We start from the raw sequence: 25,970 nt of genomic DNA, 5'->3' as shown, positions 1-25,970 counted from the left end.
TACTAACAAATCTTCTGGAACTCAATCAGATTGGTTTTGGTTTTTAATGTATGCTTTGTGTATGGGTGTTTCAGGACAATTTCCTTTACCCAGACTACTCTACACAAGCATTAATGTCAGGACATGGTCTGTCTTCTAATATGGTATCTTCCAAATGCTTCATGCCCCATGCAGAGTGCAGATACCCGAAGTTTGAAGCATGCTTATCCTTTGGTTCAGCATCAATGGAGCAAGATGTAACAGTGAGAAATAAGCAGTGTTTCTGATTAGCAAAATCCTTTGTGTCAATGAGGACATCATGCAAGAAGCATCCCTCCACCCTGTTTCAACCATGCATTCAACAAAAGCAATTCTCACTTTACCTGTAATGCTCCACCACTGATGAGGAAAGGGCCTTAGAAGACATTATCTATACCACAAACACATGAATGCTTGTGTCAATTCCAGGGAGCACATTATAACCATATTAACAAGACTTGCCAAGACATGTAGCTATTACATTATTTGCCTGCAATTTAGCTAAGTCATCAAACTGAGAAGTTCAGCTGTATTAAAAATCAGAATATGAATGTTATTTTTTATTACTTTAACACATGAGAAAATATGGTAGTATATGTTAGCAAAAATTCCTGTGAAGTATCACAATAAGATGTGTATTTTTAGAGATCAAAGCAAAATGCATTAAAATTTTAAAAATAAAACGGTCATATTCCCTTAGTACCCAATAAACTTTTACATTACAAACTTCGATTACCTAGCCAACTAAAATCCCTTTTAGGAACAATTTATGCATGGGATTAAGCTCCTAATTTTTGAAAAAGGTATATGAGCAAGTTTCTTTTAACTTACTACTTCATATCTGGAACAGTTTCTTTGTTTTGCTTTAAGAACACATTGCAAAAACTCCAGCCCTAAGTTTAATTGTCAGCCTGATAAATAGTCCTGAGTCCAACAAAACATTTAAGCATCTTTTTATCATTAATCCCAAGACCAAGAGTCTAAAACCTGATCTGCCAAGAGTACAAATGGGGATTCTCTGGCTTCAGAACACAAGGCTGTCCTCTACTATTAAATCAACAGTAGCACTGTGATCAGTGGATATTAAGGATGCTATTTGTGGAAGACTGATGGTCTCTTCCATAGGGAAGAGATGAAGACAACTTGATCAGGGCAGCTGGGTGCACCGAACCTGACACGGCAGCAAAGACAGGCAGCCTAGGGAGGCAGGCACCAGCTGTATGTTCCCAGCACAGTTGTGAAGAGTAGTCCTGAGAGCAAGCTCAGGTGTTATCAGGGAATTTCTAAGATACATAGACATTTTCTATAACCAAAAAAATTTTAAACTCTTATAATACCTGATGTGCAATCCCGCTTGCTAATGGATGCAATGAATACTGGTCACTGAGAAAATAACAATTTAATTCTTAAAAAAATGAGATTTCTAGACAAAAATGGTGTGCCTAATCAAACAGGCAATGATCATCAATAAAAAAAGGAAGGTATTTCTTGGAAACTATGCCATGGATCAAGAAAAGAGAGTGTGCCATCATGAGACACTGGAGACTTATGAAAACAGTTTATACTTAAGAAACAACATAACTTTCATTCTAGTAAAATCATCTACTTCATATATAAACATTGTTTCTAATAAAAATTTTGAAGCAAGTAAACACATCTTTGGGTTAAATATGTGCACAGATTTTATTACCGCTATGTTTATAATAAGAGTATTCTGTAATAATGTATGTGACTTTACACAGGACAAAAACAGGAGTTCACTGAAACAGACTAACAAAAAAAAAAGTTAACTATATAAGTGATTTTCTGAAATATGATCTCAGACATAACCAAACTTGCAAATCATTGCAGCTCCTCTCTTTCTTTGCTCCCTTAAAGTCTTCTCAAAATGAGCACATTTTCATGGTATGAGTGGAATACAGATGATGCCTTTTATTACATATACCATTGACATCTAAATAAATAAGCAATAGATATGGCATACTATTTGTAGAAGGCCAAGACAATGCATAATCTAGGAACACGGTATCCATTTCCAAGTAGGCTCCATTTGTCGTTTTACCCATAAATGTTTTACAGTTAGATGGAAGGAGTTTAACCATGTGCATCAGCTGTGGACTTGGACTCTGAAGACTTGATTCCTATTTCCAGCTGTGCTGCCAGCTTTCATGTTACCTTGGGTGATGAACGTCATCTCTCTGTGCTTTGGCTACCCTGTGTTTACAATAGGATAATAAGCAAGATTTGCTTTTATCACACCTGCTTTATTTAGTATGGGAACATACCAAGGTCAGAACTATATACTGGATGTATTGCATGTTAGATAATGATTCTTATTAAAGTAACATATATTTAAAAAATACACTACGCAAATTGATGAAATTTTCTCACATTGACCTTTGGGTAGAAACAACTACTGTACCTTTAACATGAAACTATGTATTCACAGACACACTTGCACACAATGTAAGAACTCACCTGTATGGCTGTTTCGTTTGCAATATGTATTTGTTGTAGATTTTGATTTGGATGTTAAGTAGGTTGAATTGGAGCCAATGGAACTAGAGGATAAGGATTTCCCAAGATTATCAGAACTCTTCTTTATAATATTGGTTGCTGTTTTGCTCCAATCTAAAAATGATTGAAAAGTTTTACATAAATAACTACCATAAATACTAATTTATTCAATTATGATTATTTCAGGTAACAGATGCATTTCTTAATATTGCTTACAACAAACAGCCTATCCTTTTCCTGTTAGGCAGCCTCTTTCATTCTTAAGAATCAAAATTATTCCAACTTAATTTATTCTACTGCAATAGTTAAAAATGGTGGCTCTAACACTCTAACAATCATTTGTTAGATTAGATTTGTTAGATTAGAACTGCAAATAAGGCCTAGCTTTCCAGGCTACAAGAGAGCAGAGAAGCTCTGTAGCAGTATAAGGATACCATACTTTCATGACCTGAAGAGCAAAATCTAAAGGGATAGATAGGATCATTTACAGTGATCTTACCATCTGAGGGCTTGATCTGCTGAGGAAGACACTACATACTAGCAGATTCTCAGCTGATTGCTTAGAATATTGGTGCACTATTATTTTACACTGTTTATTCAGTCATTCCCATTTTAAGAATTTTGTCCAAACCATTAACATAATAGGCTCTTATGCTGGAACAACTTAAAAAATCAAATTAAATAACTAATACTGATAAACTGAGTGAGGAAAACTACCAGTGAAAAACTCAACAGTCTGTCCCAACATCAGTAGAATAAAAGCATCTAACTACTTCTGTATCAGATACTTGCAGGTAAGTGCAGGAAGTTTCACATTTGAATCACCTTGCTGTTATTCACTGTACTTCAATGAAATTCACAAAATGGAAAAGAATTCCAAACCAAAGACACCTAGGTCACTTTATCCGAAATCATTGCTATAGGGTTTATGTATTCAAGTTCATATTTGACTTATATTTCACTGTTCTGCCTGAAAACGGTGTCAGGTTCATGCAGATTAAAACCAGCTCGTAGAGACTGACTGGTTAAGGCTAGACATAATGACATCACATTACCTATACCACTGAAGTATTCAAATCCTTCATGTTTTTATTTCTATCATATGCACAAGCTGCTCAACAGCAGTATAAAAAAAAACCAGTTTGATCCATCTGTGTTTTTCAGTTCAGGAGTTACAGCATAAACCACACAGAAGATGAACGTATGAAACAATTTGGATGTCTGATCAGAATGAATATGATTTTCCCAATTTGTATTAGTTCTTTGAAATAATGAATCAAGTTTTCTTACTACAAAATGAAAGTATGTTTTAGAGTGTACAATGAGAATACATTCCCTAAACAAAACAGAGCAGGACAAGCAAAAGTCTTGATACCAAAGCAGTTACTTAAAACCTTGAAACAAGCCCTGTATGCCAAGAGAAAAAGAAAGGACACAAGGGTATTTGGAGAACTCTTATTACCCAGGACAGACTGGCTTACCGTAATGGGATATGCCACCTTACATCAACTCTAGATTTGAACACTGGTCATTGAGCAGGAACCATATGAGAAAGAATTATATGGTCCAAATCACCACATCAGGCAGCAAAGCAAAATCCAGTTGCCTGAACACAGCAATCTGATGCCATCCGAGATGGCCAAAGGTACAGGAAACTACAAATGCAGTGGCCTAAGTGTTACTTTTACGTGTCCAAACCAACTGCTCTCCTTGCTCCCTGGCTGTTGCAGATAAAGTTGAGCTTCAGCCATGGAACTAATCAGGCTTCTGCTTAAGGAATTTTCTATACTTCTGAGTGTCTAGTGGTCTTTCTGAATTAAATGGTGAAGGACAGGCAGTTCAAAAAGACAAAGACAAAAGCAAAAGAAGACAGAATATTTCTACACGCCTTTTAAGAATTGCTCCTACATCAGCCTAGCAGTTCACACAATTCAGTCAACATACTTTAATGCAGGAGAAAATGAGTAAAATGGATTTTGAATGACAGAGTTTGAATCTCTGGATCCTTATCTAATTTTTTTTTTTTTGCATGGTCCAAAGGGCCTTCCAAAACCATGCTTACAGCAGTACAAAATTTACCAGCTGCTTTCAGTGGAAAACTGAGAGACTTGAGAGTTTTTATGAAGTGATATCTGAAAAGTGCCTTGGCACTGTTAGTACTGAAGTGACAGTCTGTGATTAATATATTTTTCCACATCTCTGGCTTACCTTTTATTACATTAAAAGTAACTAACAAGCGGTTTACCTGGACTTTTAAAGACAACTGCAGCACATAAGGACGGGAGCTGTGAAGTGTTTTTACCTGAATTGTCTGCCAGTCGGAATCTGCCACAACAGAGATGTCTCCTCCATTGTTTCTGCACATTTTCTTTCATAGCACAATGGAATACAAATATAAACAAACCTTGAAAAAAGCAAACAAACACCAAATGAAGCATGTATTTATAAACAGATAAACAGATTAACTAAAGTCTATGATCAAAAGTCTATGAAGTACAAGCAAAGAAAAAATAATCTTAAGATTTTGTTATTGTCATCTATACCTCATTTAAGAGGTACAGAAATTAACTAAAAATTTTCCCATCCTCTAGTTACTATTATGGGTGTTTGGGATATCAGAATACAGAGAATAGGACCCATTTTACTGGCACTGTTGCTATAGATTCAGCTCAGAGCTGACCTTTTAATTTTATTTTTTTTTTGGTTTAGAGGAAAATGATTAAAAGGTTTTTTCTGTGAACCAAATGACTATTTTGCAACCAACAATACTGCAAAAGGCAGGCTGGAAAGTAAATACAGACACTATGATATTAGCAAGGAGATAATTTATCTCCTTCTGTTCCATACCTACTGATCTGTAGGCTGCATTCTTTTAAAACCAGAAGTCTTGCAAATGGCATTAATGGGTGTCCTAAAAAAGCACACTTGGATTTACGTGCATCACATGCATGCACTTGAAAAGACTATGAAAATGTTAAGAATATGTTCACAAGTATTAATGAGGTGTCCAACTACAAACTTCCAAAGAAAATGAACTGATTTGTGCATGCAATTGCAGTGAAAGTGTTTAAGAATGTTTTTGCAGAGTTGATCTTTCTCAAGCAATTGTTAAATTTTGATTTTCAGGACAGGAGATAAGCATCCTACCATGTGATAAAGTAGGTCTTTAAGAAGACATATGGTACAATTTCATCATTCTACAGATACACTTTGGAGCTAAATATAGTAGCTGGAAATCTTACGTGCTCCTGGTTTTTCCCAGTCTGTGGAATCTTTCATTGTTCTCCAGCTTAGCCTATTCTTGTTTTACTCGTATTCTCTGGGAGAGAGCCAACCTGAGGCTGAACACCTGATGGCAAAATGCTACTGCCAAATCCCTCATGATTATATATTAAACATGAATAAATGCTACATAAGGTGGGCAAATGTGGTCAAGTGGCTTCCTCTAATACCATTCCTTTATGATCATCATGAATGGTTCCATATACTAATGAGTACTGTGTTTCAGTTGGTAGAACAAAATGGCAGGGCATAGCTTGGATAATAATGCTCTGGTGGCTCAAATTATCTTCTCTCCTCCAAATTGCTGAGGTCTAATTTTCCACTAATGCATGTCATTGAACTGGATTTGTATTTGCTTATAGCCACCAGGCCAGGATGAGACCTCTGAGGTCACTTAATTTTAGGTAAGGGTTGTGTCATGAAACACGTTTTTTTCCAAATTTTTTCAAGAGCTGATGGGGAAAAAAAAGGAAAAATACAATTTAAAAAAGGCAAACGTACCTGGATGCATTTCATATGTAACCTCTCTCGAAGTATGGTTACTGTGTTTGCATTTAGTGAAATATTTTTGTGTGATTTGTTTAAAACACATGAGCAATTCCAATGCAATCATTAGCAGCTCTTACAGTCTTACAGTCTTAGAGCCATGCAGTTCCTCTTACGGCTTCTGCACAGCTACAAACTTTGTAAATTGATGCTTTATTAAATTGCAGTAAATGTTTGGAACATTCTGAATTGTTAAAAAAGAAAATGCATATTCTTTAGTAATGCAAAACAAATGTACTGCATTAAGTACTTTGCCTTTGCCCTGTCTGGGCTTGGTCTCCAGAATTTTTTTCTCTGTATTTCATTATTCATTAAGTTTACAATGTGCTTTTAGTAGTACAGCTTTGGTTTTGTTTCCCAGAGACAAATCAGACCCTAGGCTTGGCTGTAGCTTGGCTCTGACTTGAAAGTATTTGGCTTGCCCAGGCATATATATAAAATGAGCAGCCAAAAAAGAAATGTTCCCAGATTTTTTACTCTGTGCCTCAAGGAGAGAAAAATAATTTCCTATGTAGATGAAATAGCAAAGTACAGTAACACCAGCAGTTGCTGCAATTTACTTTTTCACTGCCAGTGCACAGAAAACTGCTGATGGAGGCTGCTGCTATAGCTTAAAATACTCATGCAGCTTTCAAAAACTTAAGAGAGAATAATAATAAACGTATTTATTAAATAAACACATTTACCAAGGTCTCAATAATTAAGCTTATGCTAATACTGCTGAAAAATTTGCCATACTGAACTGTTTTTTGGCTGCTAGGAAATGCCTCCTGACACAAATCCTAATTTTTAGTTTGTTCCATTCTACCCCCTTACTGGTACATGAACACTGCACCACTTATATGTGATTTTAAACATACCTCTTTTTTCTTTAGCTTTGCCTAACTCTTTCACAGCAATAAGTACTTTCACATAGGAGATTGCTATCTTCCTGGGCTTGATGTGACATGCCCGAGCATATACTGTGTCACTATTGCTACCACAATCCAAGAAAAGCTCATCACTCTTCTTTTTGTGTTTACTCCTCAGCTTTTTCACTTTCATCTTCTGACTTAGCTGCCTTCCAAATACTCATTTTCCATTAAATAGTGCTGTTACCCCACAGAGGCTTAAACAGTGGTGGTCAACCTTGTGTGCACTCTGCACGTACAAGCTTAATCGATTGCACTGGAAATTCTGGTTACAGAAAACTTGTTTAATTTGATCCTTGGCACGCTTTTCAGAATTTAAATCTTTTTTCATGTTCTTCCCATACTTCTAATCTCTCAAGGCCCTTCTGAATTTCTTACACAGACACAATGCAGCAAATACTTCATTACGCTGCTAGGGGAATATCAGAATCTGTCCTTTGGAAGAAAAGGCTTCAGTAAGAACAATAAACCATTTTTGCCATTTTGCCCAGAATTTTAGGTTAAAACTGACCCAAACAAAAGCCCAAAACATTACTTTCTTTCCATGAAAGTACAATAAATCTTTTAGCACAATAAATACATCTCAACTGTATCAGATAAAATCCACACAGGATAACATAAAGTACTTTTTCCATAAAGGAAGGTATTTTGCTAACCCTAAGAAAATTTAATTGTTATCTCAATATTTGTGTTGCAACACGTGTTCCTTCAATGACATTCTTGAGTTTGTTTTTTGTTTTGGCTTTTTTTCAGGCAAATTAATTTTTTATATCAATATGTGTATGGTATAACACATGCCCTTCCAATGATCTTCTTGGGTTTTTCTATTCCTTAGGCTTTCAATAGTTCTTTATTAGTGGGTAGGGTAAGAGTTGGTTGAGAATCTTATAACATTTGATACATACACAAATTTTAGCTCTGAGCTGAAATTTTTTCTAAATGTCAGCTATATAATTCTGTAATTTATAGCCATTTGAGTACAGTTCACAACATTTTTCAGAAAGACAAACTACGCTGGAAAATTAAAATATTCGAAACTTGATTAAAGGAAAGGAAAATAATCTGACTAAAACAGTCACTGGATTTTTCTTAACCAAAGAATAGCCCATAAGTCTGTGCTATCTCTACACACTGAAACAGGAAAAGAGGACTGAATTTTGTTTCATGAGCTTTTCATACCTTAATAAAATAGTTGTGAGCTTTACAGATTCCCTACAGGAATAAAGTAAGGAAGAAGGCTTCCTATAATTGAAAAGAAATGTTGAAGGTGACATGGCATCTATCTCAACAGTGAACACTTCAGACTGTTAGTCAGGAATAGCTCTATTTATAATAAAGTGCATTTTATGGAAAAGACCTTGAAATGTCAACTAATTTATGAAAGATATTCAATCCACATGTAGTTCGGATTATTATTCCACATAAGGGAAATCAATGATGGTTTTGTATCAATGGAAAACCTAGAGATTGAATATGAGTTCCCAGTCAAATTACTGGGCATAGTATGCCCCAGAACATCAATAGCTCAAATATTATTCATTTACGGAACAAAAATTCAGCTTACCTTGCAAAGAATTGAAAATTGAGAAGAGGTACAGGAAAGCGAGAGTCAAGGAACCCCAGGCAAAAAAGGCAAAGCCCCATGTCATGCCCAGCAGGAAGGTCAGGCTGACCACGCTACGGAGGTTCCTCAGGATCTCTTCCTTCAGGCTCCGATTAGTTCTTTTCCCATTCCTCCCACAGATTTGCACCATCACCACAATAAACATGGCAATATTCATTAGAAACATGATTCCAAAGTAGCCAGCACAAGTCACATAGAAGACAATTTCATTCTTGATCCAGCAGCTGTAAAAAAATACAAAAAATGATCATTTTTGGTTAATGCAAACTATCCTCCAATTATTCACATGACTACAAGGAAAATCAGCCTATTTCTGATTCCACTGATGCAGAGCTATGCTTGAAAATGAAACCTTTGTCCATTTTCTGTTTGGAAATAGAATGAAGTCCAGAGGTGTCTTAAGTGACTATGGCTCAGAGTACTATCACCTTGGAAATCTAAGGATTGTACCACAATTTTGTCAAAACCAATTACAAAGGAATCCAACCTCAGATACAAGCTGTGGGAACTGCAATCCTATCGTGAAAAGTTTAAACTCAGTACAAGCAGCTTTATGGCTGTCATCTGTGTGAAGCATAGTATGTTTTAGTAACAGAATGGGCAAACTTGGATCTTCAGTGTCAAAATTTCAACTTTCTGCCACTGGAGCTAAAGGAGAACTTGGACACAACTGGAGAAGCAGGAGGACTTTTGAGGTAGCCATTTGACAGCCAGGCATATGAGATACCTAGCTTATACCCCTAGCAGCAAATGGCCTGAATGTTTAGCATGATACAATAACAGACATATAAAATGACATTTTTATTTATCATGATGAAGCTTTGCCAGGCAAGGAACAGAGTACTCATATAAAAATTTTGGCATCCGGAGATTATTAGCTGGACATCAAGAGAAGAACACAGAAGACTATCAAACTACATTTGCAAAAGACTAGCTTACTTAAAAAGGAAACTATTTTTATACTACTTCTTCCTTTGCTCTTACCTAGAAAATATAGCTTTCATTTAAGATAAACTAAATTTGATTTTATTTATTTTATTTTCCTGACAAAACCTATAAATTATTCTTCTGCCAGAGGAGTGTTTGTACCTGGCATTGGGTAATACGGATTTCCCTCCACTTTTTCTTACAGCATTCTTCACATTTCTGATTCAAATAACTTAGAAGACAATTTTGCCCATTTTGCTTCTTTAATGCGTCTTTGACTTTTCCAAAGCAATCTGACAGATGCTAATTTTTTTTCCAAACTATAAATGTTAAATTTTAAGAGATCAAAAGAAATACTCACAAGTCATCTCCTCCTTGCCCGTTAGCATCTTTGCCATATAATTCCTTGCCATAAACATGACTTGCACTTGTATTAGCACTTGCTAAAACAATTGCTATCACCAGAGCCGGCAAACCTGTAACACAAGAAAACTTGGAAGCTTTCAAATTTCCTAAACCTTTACATTCACCATGCTAAGCTGAATTATTGATGTCTCCATACCTATTGCTTTAGTACAGAGTATCCTAAAAAAACCGCACTGAGAAGGTAGAAGAAAACAATTTTTCAAACAGTACGAATATAAAGAACTTCCAAAGCACTTAATGGGCATTAATAAATACACCTCGTAACCTTCTGTGAGGCAAAAACCATTATTTTAGTATGTGATATGGAAGTGAAAATAAAACAATCTCCCTTAATTACCCAAAGTTAAATTTGCAACTTCACATAGGCTCTCTAGTGAGAAGAAGATTAAAAAAATATTTAAAAACAATGAGTTTTACTGGAATGATGTTATTGGGATTTTTTGAGGGATTTTTTTCAGAGATGCTAATGGGAATTCATTAGGTTGGGTAACTGGGGAACATGAACTTAAATCTGTAATTTCTCCACTGCTTCTCTCAACTGTAAGCCCCTCCACCCTATAAAACAAAATATATATTTCTTAATAATAAGGTAAAGGGAGTATTTTGGGAAAACAGACAACTATGCAGAAGAGAACTCTGTGCAGAAAGGTACAGTTCAAACAAAAGAAATGTACGTTTCCTGATATGCCTTATTTACATGTCTTACCCTTGCTACAACAGAACAGATTCAAAGGGGAAGAGGTTAATTTGCTTTTCCGACCACTCAGTCCTTGCTCTCTGCTGAGGTTGCCAAAGAGGATGCTAGTTGCCAATGGAAAGACATCAATTATCAGCTGTACTGAGGTCAGTGCTCTAGCCGTAAGGTTAATGGTTTTGTATTGTGTTATATTATTTCAAACACAATATGTGCATTCAGGGGGAAGGCACAGATTCCTGATATAGACAAAACTGAAGAATAAAAGCCTTGCTGCCTGAGCCTTCCAGTTATTTTTCAGTATTTCAGACCTACTTTGTACATTGCTTAGGGCAACCAGGATCTCTCTGTGTTTTAAACACCGTACTGAAGCTCAGAAAATTTTGGTTGTCTCTGATTCCACCAACTTCTACATGTATTTGTTGGTAATAAAATTTAACCTGGACTTAAAGTTTTTGAAAATTAATGCAAAGATGCCCATAGGCATTGCAGTAACTGCAAGACTTGCTGCATTCATTGTGTGCTATGGTTCTTCATCTCTGATAGGACACTCTTGTTTCCCCTCTCCCATTCTGGCCTCTCTGGAGAGCAAGACCAGTTTATCCGGTCTCTCCACTCAACCAAGGGCTGTGAGCTGCCCTGGGTGGAGGGTGCCAGTTACAGTGTATTTACACAGAATTATACAGGGGAACTTTGTGACAGAGAGGGCTGGCTGCATGCCAGCACTACTGCAGGCCGGGAGAGGGGGGGCGGGGGGAGGAGGAAACGCCATGTTGATATTAATTTTGCTCTGCACTTCTGACAGAGAGCTTTTATATAGCAGCATTTATAGAGAGCATTTTATATAGCAGCATACATGCCACGCAAATATTGCATCTTCGGAACTCACCCCAGCCAATGATGCAAAACTTCAGTATGTATCGCCGTATATACGTGTTGAACACCTTCACCAGAGCAATGTACATATGAACAGCTTCTAGTCCCATCCATGTAAAGGTGGCCAGAAGGAAAAAGTGCAAGAGTGCAGCTACAGCTATGCAGAGGCCGTCGATATCAAATGATGCAATCCAGCCATCAAGCAAAAAAATCAGGTTAAGAAAGAGCAGGGCTGTGCTCAAATTCATCAGGATTTTGGATGGGTAATCTCTTCGCAATTTCCTAATGAGAGAAATACAGGTGCATGTGATTAACTTGCTGTACTCACGCAAGCCACTTTCAGCAGCTGGGTTTACTGGTTCACAGAGTAAATAAAAGTACAGGGATCTCCTCCGAGCTGTAAGTGTTTGTACTGTAAGGCATAGTGATGTGTACTTCTGTGTCAGATTGCTGAAGGCTTCTGCTGTGTGTAGTGGGGGTAAGCTACCAGTTCTTTAGGTCCTTAATGAGCTAATTAACTGCCATAATATTTTAGCAACTGATTTTTTCTTTAAAAAACCCCTTTCAAATTAAATATAAAACATTACTTTGTATTTTAGATAGAAACTGAAAACAAAAAGATACACCTGACCATAAGGTCATCTGTGATCATTTTATATGTAAGTCTTCACTTAATTTTTGGAATATATTGTCCAGTGCATGTTGTTTTCTGTTTGTTTGTTTGGCTTTTTTGAATAGGATCTTAGGAAGACTGAAGATCAAGTAATTTTTTTTTTGAAATGATACACATTAAAATGTAGGAAATTTGGGGCAGCCAAGAACTTCTGCCCTCTTGGACCAGAACGTTGTGCCATAGGTAATTTAATAGGAATGCAATCATTAAAGACATTTAAAACTTGAAAACCCCCACCTCTTCCCTCACCCCCAGCCAACTATCCTTCTTTAGCAGCTACTGTGTCTTATCCTGTTACAGGCAGAATGGTTTCTTTGTGCTGACATGACTTCATTTTCTCTTTTCACTGTTCACAGAACTGTATCACTTCTAAACTTTTGCCTTCTCTTGAGTCACTTTCACATTTAAGTAGAACTGCTGTTGAAATTGTTGTACCACTTCACAATTTACCTTCATTTTATCTCTCTTCCCACCTCTTTCTGAAGGGCTCTTGAATGTAATTGTCCTAGCTGGAAATTTACTTTTTTATACCTGGTTCATGTTATGTTCACATAAGCAAGTTCTTGTTTATTTTTTTTATAAAAATCCTGTTTGAGAATTTTAAAATAATACATATCTGTTCAGAATCTAGAGCATTCTGTATTCCCAAAAGAGCAAAATTTTGACACGCATTCACCTTATTCCCAGGCCTGAACAACACAACACATTAGAAACAGGAGGAAAGACTCTGAATTTATGTCCCCTTGAAAAAACATTTCACTTTTACAATAGTGCGACAAACAACAGTTTGGGGTTTTTTTAAACATAGATTTCCCTTCTTGGACAAATAAACCACACTATCCGTGTAACTAATTTATTTTGTTCAGCACATACAGGTACTACCTTTGTGATGTTTTTCACTTACTCAAATGCAATGTATGTTAGAAGAGTTGCAGCTGAAAATATAGCAGATATTCCACAGCCTATGTAAGTGATAAAGGTCAGGACCTTGTTATTCTGTGTGTCTACTTGTGTCACACTTCTCTGAAGGTCCTATGTGAGAGAAAAGGAAGAGATATCAGTTACAGCCAACACCTCTTCTACGAGCACAACACTCTTTGTTGGTAATTAGTCAAGTAAAACTCAAAAGCACTTTGGCAATACCACTATAACCTTGACACTGGGGTTCATTTTTACTGAGTGTACTTAGTCTATAGCTGTTACACCTCTCACTTCCTTCCCACAGCTCTCCAAAACAATGTGCTTTAAGTATTACATCTGCTCGGAACAGCAGACAGTCAACCTAATTCTGATTCTTATAATTCAGTACCAGGAGTTCAAACGTCCTTCTCTGGAAAAGTCTCTAGTTTTTAAACTTTTTAGTTTTGTTGCTTATATACAACTGTCTTTCAGAAGATGTAAGATTTAGGAAAATGTAATTTACAAGTTTTCATACTGAAATGTTCAACATTATTGGGAACTTCCGACATTACTTTTTGTTATTAAAAGTTCATAAGAGTTAATGTAGCTAATCATCTACAGATGAAATCAAGGGCAAGATATTGCTTTTTGGTTTTATGGTCTGCTTTGACATAAAAGCTACAATTATAATAGAACTGGTGAGAAAAATAGTGACGAAGACGACAAAAAAAAAGATTTAGAAATGAAGCAGAAAATTCTGAGGATTTTTTTTCGTTTTCTGTCTAACTGTAACTGCTACATAGTACCATCTGAGAATAAATGCCAGTGTTATTTCCTTTATTTAAGGACAAGAATCTATAAGAATGTTTGGATCTGTATCACTGTGGAGAAAATGCAAGCAAATGCTAACAGATAATGATGCTCATTCTACAGTCAGTGTCACTGCTGTCCCTAGCAAAACTAGCAAAAAGAAACAAAATGCTACAAAACTTCACATGCTTTGTAGGAAAAGGCAGGAGCAGCTTTTTTACAGCCTTTCCCAACCTTATATGACAGTTTATATATACATAAGGAGGGTGTTATTTGAAAATAATTTAATAGCTGAATTAAAGTCAGAAGCGATTATTAAAATGGAAAAGCAATTAGAAGGGTCAAAACTGTGTAAAAATCTATTGGAATGCAGCCCGAATTCAAAGAACTTCTGCCTTATTTCCTACTGCCACTAAAGCATTCAGGGAAGAGAAGGGATTCATTGAATATATCCTAAAGAAAGCCTTTTCTTTCTCCCTTTGAGGATGGAAAGTGGAACAAGACCACAATTTAGCTTGCAAAAAGACACAAAGTTAGTGGCTTTTTCATATCTACAACTCAGCATGATGTGAAGAGAGCAGTCCTATTAAGAAGGGTCTTGAAGGCCAAAGCTGAAAAAGTCAGCATGTGTGGCTCTCTTGCGGGTTTAAACTCTTACGTGATACCGCCGCAAGTTACTTCAAAACCCAAATACTTCCACTTAGGAGCACTGCTGTGACCAGGAGCCAATATCTTTTCTGTAGCTATGTTTTAGAGGCCAATGAATGGTAATTTCAGCTGGAAAGAAGTGTTTTAGGCCATTACTGAGCATAAACAGTCACCAAATGCTAAGAAAAGATAGCAGTATTCCGTTTTTTCATGTTGGGATTTTTTTCCCTGAAAAACACTTCACAAGTGCAAATTGTTGGAGACAGCTGAAGGCTAGAGGCTATGCTACTGAGGCTAAAGTGCACTCTATGGTTCCCTCTTTCATCTCCCTCTTAGGCATTGCTCTACCTTTCTCAGCCACCCACTCTGGAGACTTTGCTTAAGGCTCTGACAGAGAATAAGCTACAAGTTCTGTACCAGCCCACTGTTGACAGACTTTTTCCCAGAGCAGGTCTGTAAGGTAAGGCATCCCCAAAGCTGATTAAAGCCACGTAAGAAAAGAGCCAATACAGGCTTACACATTTTGCAAAAGAAGGTACTGCTTTATACTTTTTGACATTAGATAAATCTTGTCAGATTTGCAGCCTATATTTGCGAGGGACAAATTAGCCTCTCGATCTAAGGATGAAAGGGAGTTATTGTACTCCTTTGACTTTTCATCCTCATTAGGAGTTTTACTGACTGTAGGACATTTTTCTTTCCCTGTTTTTCCTGACAGTGTGTGTCTCTCTCCCTTTTGTTCTGAAAACAGCACTTCCAAATTTTTTTCATGATTTTTTTTCTGTAAAAAACTTCCCACTTTCCCAATCTGAAAATTTTAAATATACTTAAACTTGTTTCTCATTCACTTCCCTCTTGTCACACCCTCAGCTGCAGGTCAGTTTTGACAGATTATACTACTGAGGGATATGTTCGGGATCCCCTGCACTTCAGGATCATTAAGATCAATTTTTTCTGTTTCTCTGTGGAAGTGTTAGTACTGGTATTTTGGTATTGCTCAGAAGCCTCAACCCCAGGTCTTTTGTGGCACAGTATTTGCAAAATTTAGAATTTAATTTTTTTAAAAAAGTAATATTTAGGCACTTGTAAAGAATGTAATAATTATAATAATAACAACAATAATATTCTTTCATTACTAACTTTATTATCTCATTCCTGAATCCTTATCACTAGTTACTTTATTACGAAAAGATAACTTTATGACAATAAGGGGGGAAGTTATTTATTATTATTATTAAAAATCATATGCAAAAGAAATAACCCAAGTAACAAAACCGAGACTTGTCTTGACACAAGAGAGAAACTGCGCTGCTGTGCCTAGAAAAGGTAACTTGGTGAACAGCGAGTTTGCCTACCATTAGGACCCCAAAGTGTGTGAGGTGGTTGCATAAGCACACCGTTTTGTTTTCATTGGACTCTGTATCCACTTGGCAGCCTGCAGGGTTCCAGCCACCATTGCCATCTGTGGAAATGAAACATGAGAAACTGCTGTCCAACAAACACGTCAATCTCTCTTTTAACAGATTTCTCACTTCACCTTGTGCAAATGCAGAAGCGCTCTCTCAAATTGAATGAGCAAGCATTAAAAACAACCAGGAGAGAAGTAAGTAACAGATTTCCTAGTTTCTGCAGAGAATCACAGCAGGTGAGTGTCCCAGTAATGGACTACTGAGCAGAAGCAATAGATGGAGATCTATAATAAAAGTAGGGAGCTTTTTGGTTAGTGAATAAGACCTATTACGTGGATCGTGCATTAAGACACACCTTAGTTTTACCCAATAATAACATAGTTTTAGAACTCCCTTTTACCCCACTGATGTGACATGTGCACCTGCCTGCCTCCTACTCATATATCCTCATTTATGGCCCAGGACTAGAGAGGGTCCTTCTCTTCCTCCCTGCAGCATGTAATGCAGAAGGTCAGAATGGATAATCCCAAAGATCCCTTGTGGTCTTATGAAAAAACTTGGAATAAACTATTCCCTACTCACCCCACCTGAAAAGGCCATTCTGAAAAATAAGTAGAATGATTTTATTTTTAAAAATTAAATGTTAAAAAGTAAAATCTGTTTTCTTCGTTTTCCCCCTGCTAAAAATGAACTAATTTTGTGAACTAGTTCATATTCTCTGACTTCTAAAGACATTTTTTCATAATTCCTGACAAAATCCAGCATAATTTGCTCTGTAATTTCAAGACAATCAAATGCTCAAATTCAAGACAATCTCTCAAAATACTGTGAAGATGTTCCAAAACCACTCAAAGCTCTTCCCCACTTAAGCAGCCACTGGGAATAGTTTCTTCCCTGTGTGTTTCTCCTTTATTGTGCCTCCTAAGTTCAGCTTCATAGATAGGTTCTGTGATTTTGTGCTCTTTTTTTATCCTCCTGCATTCTCCTCAGTTGTTCTGTATTTCCTGCTTTGAAGTACAAACTCGAATAGCAAATTTTATTTCTTGCAAGACTCTCTGTATTAAACCTCTCCATCCAAAATCCTACTGCTCTATCTGTTTGATTGTAAAGAAGAGTAACATCTCCGTAGTGATCTCTAAAATAGAAGGATATGGAAAGTCATCCCAGAGAACACATGAGCAGTTAAAAGTATGGCTAAGAACCACTGTTGTGTTTGAGTAGCATTATAATTTAATTTGCGCATACAGACAGATCAGTCAAAAACTGCAATCAGCTATGGAAAAGTAGAGAAACTTGATTGAAAAATTTAAAATGTTAGAAACATTTACATTAAAAACAAACTTTGAAAAGGAGTATATAACATCTACTGTTACAAGTAACTATACTAACCAGAAAAAATTATACGCTTCATTGAATGGACTTAATTGAATTCTGTAAGGATTAATTAGGAGGAGAAATGGCAAATACTGTATCCAATTTTAAAACTCAAAGCAACTTTATTCCCCACATGAAAGAAATCACAGTATTTTTAAACTTACCATTTTTGTCCATATCCCAGAAGACACAAGTAGGTTTAGGATCTTCCTAAGAACAGATGCAAAAGTAGACTTTGTATACCTCTTCAGGCATAAATCTCATCAACATTTACAACAGTTGTTGTAATGTGTATTTCATTTACCGAGCAGAATAATCCATATCATTTAGACTGTTGAAAATTTGTCTAGTGTCAAATTAGAATTTCTTCTGCTAGAAAGACAGATTTGCCCAGATTTTAAAATCTAGAGCACTGCTTCTCTGCACTGTTCCACTGCTCCTTTTCCACATCCTCAGAACAATGAAGTTTTATTGTCTCAGTGAAGTTATCTTTGAGTATGTCTTTATAGAATCTAAACACGTTGTACTGTTCACTTTCTTAGGGCTTCTCCGTGAATCCTTTATGTACGTCCTTGACAATATCCAAGTGCCTGCTGAACCCAAGTGGAGGTTCTTTTGCCTCACCTTAAAATATTCATTGTAATGAAACGCAAGATAAAGTTAATGGAACCGTGAAAATTACAAATCAGGTTCCTACAATTTACTTTGGTATTACATTTTAACATTTTCTTTTTTAACATCTCTAGTGCTATTGCCTCTTTTGGATTAGATACTGACGATGTGTCTGAGAACAGAGTCAAGTTCACCCGTTTTTTAACTGAAACAGTATGTGCCAAAAGATTGCATTTGGTCTCTATTTCCCTAAATTTGCTGTGGTCATCTTTTAACATGTCCATTCCTCCTTTGCTGAAAACCACATAACAACAAAATAATTCAGGGAAGTATTAAAAAAACGATATTTGATCAAAGAATTTAAGTAATTCTAAAGTTTCAGTGTAATAAATCATGTCCCTGGCCAAAACCATGGTCACGAACAGAGGTTTTGCTTAGTTATTGGCACAGAAATTGTTTCTGAGGGACAGAATGAACAGTTTTTCAGGTAATTCTTAGACCATGAATGGAGTGCGAATGCATGAGGATGGGAGAGGTTACTTGGTTTAACTTTTTGCTTACGTGCTTTTGTTCTAGAGTTTTTGATTTCCATTTATGTTCTTACTCAAAATCCATCCCAATAAGGCTTTATGCTTAGCCTTTACCACATGCACTCTGCATTCCTGTTCCTCTGAATAATCAGTCTTGTTTTACCTGAATTTTGGTATGCTTGATTGTAACCTTCACATAATCCTGAAGATCCTGAATGGTTAAGTTTCCAATACTGCATGCCACCACAAAACTGGTCAAATTGGCAGTATTTTCTGCATCCTTTGAAAGATTAAGAAAAACATAATAAATGCTTACACAGCACATAACATAAAAGCCAGAGTACATAGTTTCATTTTTGCAGCATGCCAGAATAAGTAAGTTGTCAGCATTTCTGTACTTTTGATTACGCAATATAAGAACATTATGTTTATAAAATCAAATTATGGGTTAGCTTCACTGAAGTTTCCCTATTTTCCTTATAGTCATAAACATACATGGGCACAATTATAGAGAGAGGTTAGAAGGCAAACAAAATTATAACTCAAACAATGTAGCAGGTAACAACTCATGATATGATTAGCTCATTTCCCTAAACAAGAATGAACTAGCTCTCTTATTGTTGACACTATCCTTTTGAGTAGATGAAAAGTTTTCAGAGAATAACCTGTTTTCTGTGTATGGTTGCTAAATCATCCTCCATCTTAAAATGAATGACTAAGAAGTAAACAAATTCAAAGCAATGTTACGTACTGAAGGAGGTAGTATTTTCTGCAAGGTCTTATTTGATGGGAATTTAAACAGAATTCTGATATTATCACTGAGCAATACTATTTTTAACCTGCAGCTAAGAATCTTCCAACTGAGAAGTCTTCCTTGGAAACCAATTATTTATTGAAATAGAAATACTAATTTCTTTTGATGAGCTTCCATTGAGACCTGCATAGTTACATGCCTGGTTGAGAAGCTTGGTCACTGCCTATGGCAGACCTTAGGTCAAATGAAGTCTATTGTCACTCACTTTCCCTCCCAAAATCCGGTCTGTCAAATTCCTGAACCCTTGATTCCTTTAGTCTAGGGGTTTTATTAACCTAACAAGATGTCAGGTATCAGCTCAGCACTGGGCTCATGAGATCCCACCACTCATAAAAGACAGAACAGCTTCAGTTTTTAAGTACACATTATCCTGAGAAGACTACTTCATTCCTTAAAAACCATATCCAAGAATTTTCAGATGCAGTATTTCAGATTATACTGGAGCTTTGTAACAAAATTTCCTAAAACCTTAAAAGTCGAAGAGGAAAGAAAATTCAAATATCTAGATAGTTCTTGAGCACTCAAACAAGACAAAATCTCTTGGCTACCACCTAAATTTTAACATCTGACTAAGTCTGTGGAAGTCCTTGGACATATTTCTACAGTCGATTGTGTCTCTAGCAGATATGAAAAACTATAAATAAATATCAGTTGGTCTCTCTAGGGAGGGCAATTGAATATATTCTTACTTATCCTTAGAAATGAGTAGAAATAATGTGTGTATTAAAGTAAAATACAGATAACTACTTACTTAGCTGTAACTACTTACTTTAGCTGTTCAGCTAAATTAAGGGAAAACACCATTCTAGTGTTTCTTAACATAGTGAATGAAAGGAAATTGGCACATCCAGGGCATAATTCATTGTATCTATTCTATACATCTAGGTCAAAATATGACTTGCCTAAAAATAAGTGTCCATTTTAGAGGCTTTAGGGTATTCTGCCCAGTCTCCAGCTGCTACTACAGAAGATGTCACATCTCTTACAGGTTCACTGTCCCATGTCAGTACTTTTGTACCTTGGAGTATCTCAAATTGCAATTGCTCCTTTGTCTGGAGAACTGATGCTGAGTTCTGCACTGGGATGAGTTATGTTACACCTCAACGGTGTCCATTCTTTTCCGTCGACTAGCTTTGAAGGCAACTTATGAACAACAGTTCAGACATTGATGTGTACATAGAACACACCTGCCTTTGGTGAAGTGAATCCCACTCTGAATAGCTTTTATATAGTCTTCTAATTAATATAACCATCAGATTTTAATGAATGACAAGATAAAAGTTTCTGAATTCTCCCAGTTGCAATAAAAAAACCCCTCCAGTACTGTAAAGTAAAATGTTTCACTGTTACATTGACTACTTACAAGGAATACAGCTAAGAGCATTTGGGTTTTTTTAAGTGCAATTGAAATAAATGTATCTATGAAATACTTTTATTCTAATGAATAAAGTTACTGGGTTTGAGATGGGATGTGGATTAATTTATTTGTAGGCCTTATTTTGATGCCCTTTTTTTATCTTCCTTTATTTTTAGACCTACTAAAACACAATTTTAATTGTGTTGATCGTACCACCCATGAATAGTTTGAAAAACACACAAAAAATAAAAGGTATTTATTTTAGTTGCAAACTCAGATGCAATTTTTCCTGGTTTTTTGCTTTTCAATGGCTTATTAAGTATCACCGAGAAACACATTCTAAAACACTTAAAGGACACATTCTAATTTTATATGATTTTATGCCATAATGACAAGAGTCCATCTGTATTCTTCTGGGGTTTTTTATTAAAGATATCCATCCTGTTTTTCTCAAAAGCAGGCCTAAAATGAATCCATTTTAAAATAGTTAAAATACTTTGGGGTGAACTTCAGAAGGCAACTGTGGGTCATGGGTATTTTCTTGCCCTAGATTATCTGATGAATCTGGATACACTGCCAATAAAAACGATAATATAGAGACAATACAATACTACAGAGTTCTGCGGATGCACAAGAGTCAAAGGTCACTTAAAATACTGATGGGAAAACAAACTCAAGTCTTCTGAGACACATTCTACAGTTCACCACGAAACAATATTTCCTTCTTAATTATCTTTTTTGTTTTTTCAAAATAGATATGGTTTCGGTTTTCTGTTTTTCAGGTTGCAAACTCTTCATACTTTTTTTGGCATCTACCATGCAGGCATTTACAATTCCCATTTGATGGGACCCTAAAGAGACAAAAACCAAATCTACCTGAGTACCTTTATTTTTCAGGTGTAACTATTGTTATTCTTATTCCCTATTAAAATAAGGAGAGCTTATGAGAACACAGGTATGAAAAGAATAGTGTACATCGAAACAAAAGTTCTCTGGCTACTGACCATCAGCCCAGAGTTTCCAGCTGAATATAAAGTAGCCAGCTGGATATGATTACTAACCAACTCTTATAAGGAAAAGAGAGAACTTGCAGTGTTACAGGCCAAATTCCCTTCTGATAGAAAAGAACCTGGCTCCCCTGAACATCAAGGACTTATATTAATGCATTTAAACACAACTTATGCCCTTTAAAAGGACATGCTACTTTCCTCTGATCATCAGCAGCTGGGATACAGTTTTCCACAGATTATCGAGAAAAGGTTTATCTTACATTTCACAGGAATCTGCAGTCAAATCACAGACTTTAACCCATCTTGGGCACTTCAACTATACTGTCACTCTGAACATAAGACTGTCTTTAGTGCCTACATTTGGTATTACCTTGTAATTCCTGTAACTCATAAAATGCTGTGAAATGATTCCTGCACTACAGGAAACTTTTAGCAGCTGGCTTTGACTCACCCTATCTGAAATTACTTCAAACACATTAATGTTTACCTGGAAAAGACCATTTTTATTGAAGAAAGTAAACTGAGCCCTGGATATAACTTCAAATTCATCTTGACTTAAATTCTTCAGTAAACTTGGTGGCAGAACAACAGAAGCAAAGGCACTTGTCTGATCCTTGTCAAAATCTATCTGTTAAATAAAACAAGAGAAGAACATGTTCAAACAAAAATCAAACCATCTGTTGTCCACAACTGGGTTCACACCTTTACACAAAGATATCTAAACATGGGTATAGAATCAGTCAACACTTATATGACCTGTGTCTATGTAAGAGTTGATGCAATAAATAGGTTTTTTTTAAGGCTTGGTAGGTTTGCCACCTTTCCAGCATGAGATCAGCCTTCTGCTATAAAAATGTATTAGATAAAACTAACAAAGAAACAAACTCCTCCACGACTGTAATGATGATTTGGAAATAATGAATGGCAATAATGGCAGTCATAATTATTTTCAGTAACCTTCAAGATATTTTTTCTCATAGAAAACAATGCTGAGATCTAAAAAATATGCTCTGAATCCTTCTTTCTTGAGTTGTATTAGATGGATTGATCCACATATCTGAAATAATTTTCTTATGAGCTTTTATAGTTTCTCTATTACAAAAAGGAGATCTTAAAATAATTATTAGTGTCACCCATCTATATTTATTGTGCTATATAGCACAAAAAAAGACACTTTCTGCCATCAATATAAATGTAATATATACTGGCAATGTGTCAGACATCTAAAAGCCCACTGTGGCCCAGGGATGTTACAAGTGAGTACGAAATAAATGAGTATGCAACCTTGCATTTTATTAGCAATCCTATGACTGCACACTTTCCCACCATGACATACTCAAGGTGTGCCACTGTAGCCATCAAAGGAAGGGGAACAAGCCATCTCACAATGGCTCTATAGTAAAAGGATTTAAGAATTTTACTGTGAGATATGGAAACTCACACTTCTGACTTCCCCAGAGGCATCCTGGTCATGTATTTATGCCTCTCACTATCAGACATTTGATTCTAAAAGCACCATTAGCTAATAGAAAGTTAAAAGTCATAGGTTACTGACAGATTATTCACTGTTTTACTGTGAATAACAGACACTGTGGTAAATCAGTCAGAAGTGGTTCATAGATATCTCCTGACAGGGATAGATGCAGTTGAAAAACAGGTTTTCAGAGGGTAATTCTGCTACAGTAAACAGAAAGTGTGTGTGATAAAGATGTCCCAGGCACTGTCTGCAAATAGAGTGGAAGAGACTTCTATAAAGAAGCATGGATATATTACAGGAACAATTTAATAATATGAATCATCAAAACCTAACTTAGTCAAAGGTTTGGCAAGAAACATAAAGACATAGGGGACTGAAATAGAATCTTTCCAAATTGCCATGGATAAATTTGCTTGATATCTACTTTAAAAAAAAAAAAAAAAAAAAATCTGGAAACATTCTGACATACAGCTTGTTATTGTTCCCTGATGAACCTAGGATAGGACATCACATCGCTGGTGAAAAACGTGGGCTTTCACAAGGGAATCTCCCTCCAGGAGGGATAGCAAGTATCTTTCCTGACAGGCATGGAAAATATAAACGGTGACCACAGCTCCTGAAGATTTTTCTAGCAGGAAGGATGCTAAGAATTCTCAATCAGCTGTTTGAAATGTGAAAGCCTCAGAAGAAACTCATGTTCCAATAGGAACATTATAAATACTTTGACAGAGTTTGGATTTTATGATTATTTCGGCAGTGCTGTAATAAATGATTCCAGGACGAGAAGATTCCTGGATGTCCTCAAGGTACAGATGGTAATTCTTGTTATACAAGCGAACATCCAAAACCTGGTTTTAGAATTTTTCCTTTCCTCTTTCCATAAATAAAGGATGAAATCTGGAGGAGAAACATTCCTTTGAAAACAAAGCTAAAAACAGCTATTGAGGAGCTTCATTAATATGAAAGCTAAACAAAACTAGATTTACAATTATCAAAAATTTCTGATAAAATTGATTCAAAGAAATTTTAGACAAAATGTCTATGAATAGAAATATGTGAAAACTCAATTACATGATAGGTATTCATATCTATTTAAACAGCATCTGAGTTTTGATCCTAAGTCTAGATACATGTAAAAGGCCTGAAGTCTACTATGTTACTGCTACTTTTTTTAAATTATTCTTAGTCTCTTAGATCTTTAAAGATTAGCCTTTAACTGTTTGCATAATGACAAGTATTGTTGAATTCAGTTTTGGTTCCTCTGGCCCAAATGACAGTAGATTTTTTTCTTTTTCTGTGTAATATTTTCTGTGTGTTTCTCTAAGTAATGCTCACTGTACTTGAAAGGTTAAACACCCAGGAAATTGAGATTACATTGTCACAGACTTCCTATTTAACTGCAAAAAACCTCCGAAAACATTGTATTGCACTTTTGAAAGCATTCAGGTGCCATAAGATGCAGAAAGGTATATAGTGAAATTTAAAGTCTCAGCATCTCATCACTACAGATTTCTAAAGAACCTTTGGAAAATCCTATAGGTGCTCATGTGCATCTCAAATTCTATTTCAAGCTTTCAGATGCCTGATTTTTTCTATTTGGGGGGGAAAGAAAAGGAGAAAAAATATTTTTGAGGTGACAATAAATAACTTTAATATACTAGCCTGTCTAGATACTGTAGCATTTTGAGTGATCTCTGTTTCTTTTTGTTTATGTCTAGGCTGGCCAAGCTCCACATGAATGACTCGAACCACGTCAGACATTCCTAAATGGTACAAGCTTATCAACTATGTGTGGACAACAGGATCAGTCATAGGTCTCTTTCAGCAGTAAGTGTTAAAACTATACTGGAAGACTGAAGACCTATTGTATCTGAAGAAATCTGCATGTGGATACCTACATCTAGGAGTCTTATTCTAAAGCTGAAAGGCATTAATGGAATTGTTAGCTAGTGTACAATGGATAATACAACAGACTGCTGAAGATTATTTTCCTTTTTCACTAGTAAAAAAACTCACAAAACTAGAAAAGGGTCAAGTTGTTCTGGATTTATAAGCAAATCACTCTCTATCTGCATGGAACGTGAGTTTATCTGTTTCCTGTCATTCAAGGAAATACTACATTAATCTGTTTGGATGATTACAGGAAAAAGGAAATAGAAAGTAAGGGGAGAACTGGGAGTTGTAACTGTTTTTACAGGAACCACAGTAAACACACTTGGAACAACACGCACATTTCATGTTCAAATACAACTGCTTGTTCTGTACCTGGAAATCAGATGCATTATTCTGTGGACTGACACTGAAAGAACCACCTTTGAATGAAGTTGAGTTTATAGAAGACACTCCAAGTGCAAGATTTCGTGTTGAAATACTCATGGATGGTCCAGTGAAATGGATCTTTAAAGCCAAGGCATCAATAGTTTTTAGAGCCCTAAAAACAGAAGTTAAATTATTCTAAAACAAAAGCTTTTGACTGACAGAAACTATCTGACTGACAGAAACTATCTCTGCTCCTGAAATAATTTTTCAACAATA

The 25,970-nt window shown here is 36.0% G+C and overlaps 1 protein-coding gene across 6 annotated transcripts in view; it reads right to left on the bottom strand.

Moving 5' to 3' along the window:
- ADGRG6 (adhesion G protein-coupled receptor G6) overlaps window positions 1-25,970 on the bottom strand; it is a 109,234-nt gene that overhangs the window by 5,037 nt on the left and 78,227 nt on the right. For 4 of the 6 annotated variants that reach the window (XM_027633998.1, XM_027633999.1, XM_027633997.1 and 1 more), the window contains 11 exons: window positions 25,701-25,866; window positions 22,446-22,586; window positions 18,941-19,057; window positions 17,800-17,845; window positions 16,208-16,314; window positions 13,399-13,526; window positions 11,835-12,103; window positions 10,187-10,301; window positions 8,839-9,122; window positions 4,838-4,939; window positions 2,497-2,649 (listed from right to left, as the gene is read on the bottom strand). In XM_027633998.1, the coding sequence (XP_027489799.1) occupies window positions 2,497-2,649; window positions 4,838-4,939; window positions 8,839-9,122; window positions 10,187-10,301; window positions 11,835-12,103; window positions 13,399-13,526; window positions 16,208-16,314; window positions 17,800-17,845; window positions 18,941-19,057; window positions 22,446-22,586; window positions 25,701-25,866 (1,628 nt within the window). The other 2 variants (XM_027634002.1, XM_027634003.1) reach the window with 2 other exon arrangements.

Source organism: Corapipo altera, unplaced genomic scaffold (assembly GCF_003945725.1).
Source record: "Corapipo altera isolate COAL_440 unplaced genomic scaffold, ASM394572v1 2b, whole genome shotgun sequence".
NCBI lineage: Eukaryota > Metazoa > Chordata > Aves > Passeriformes > Pipridae > Corapipo > Corapipo altera.
Note: the sequence above shows the minus strand (reverse complement) of the source record. Positions and strands in the feature narration are given on the sequence as shown.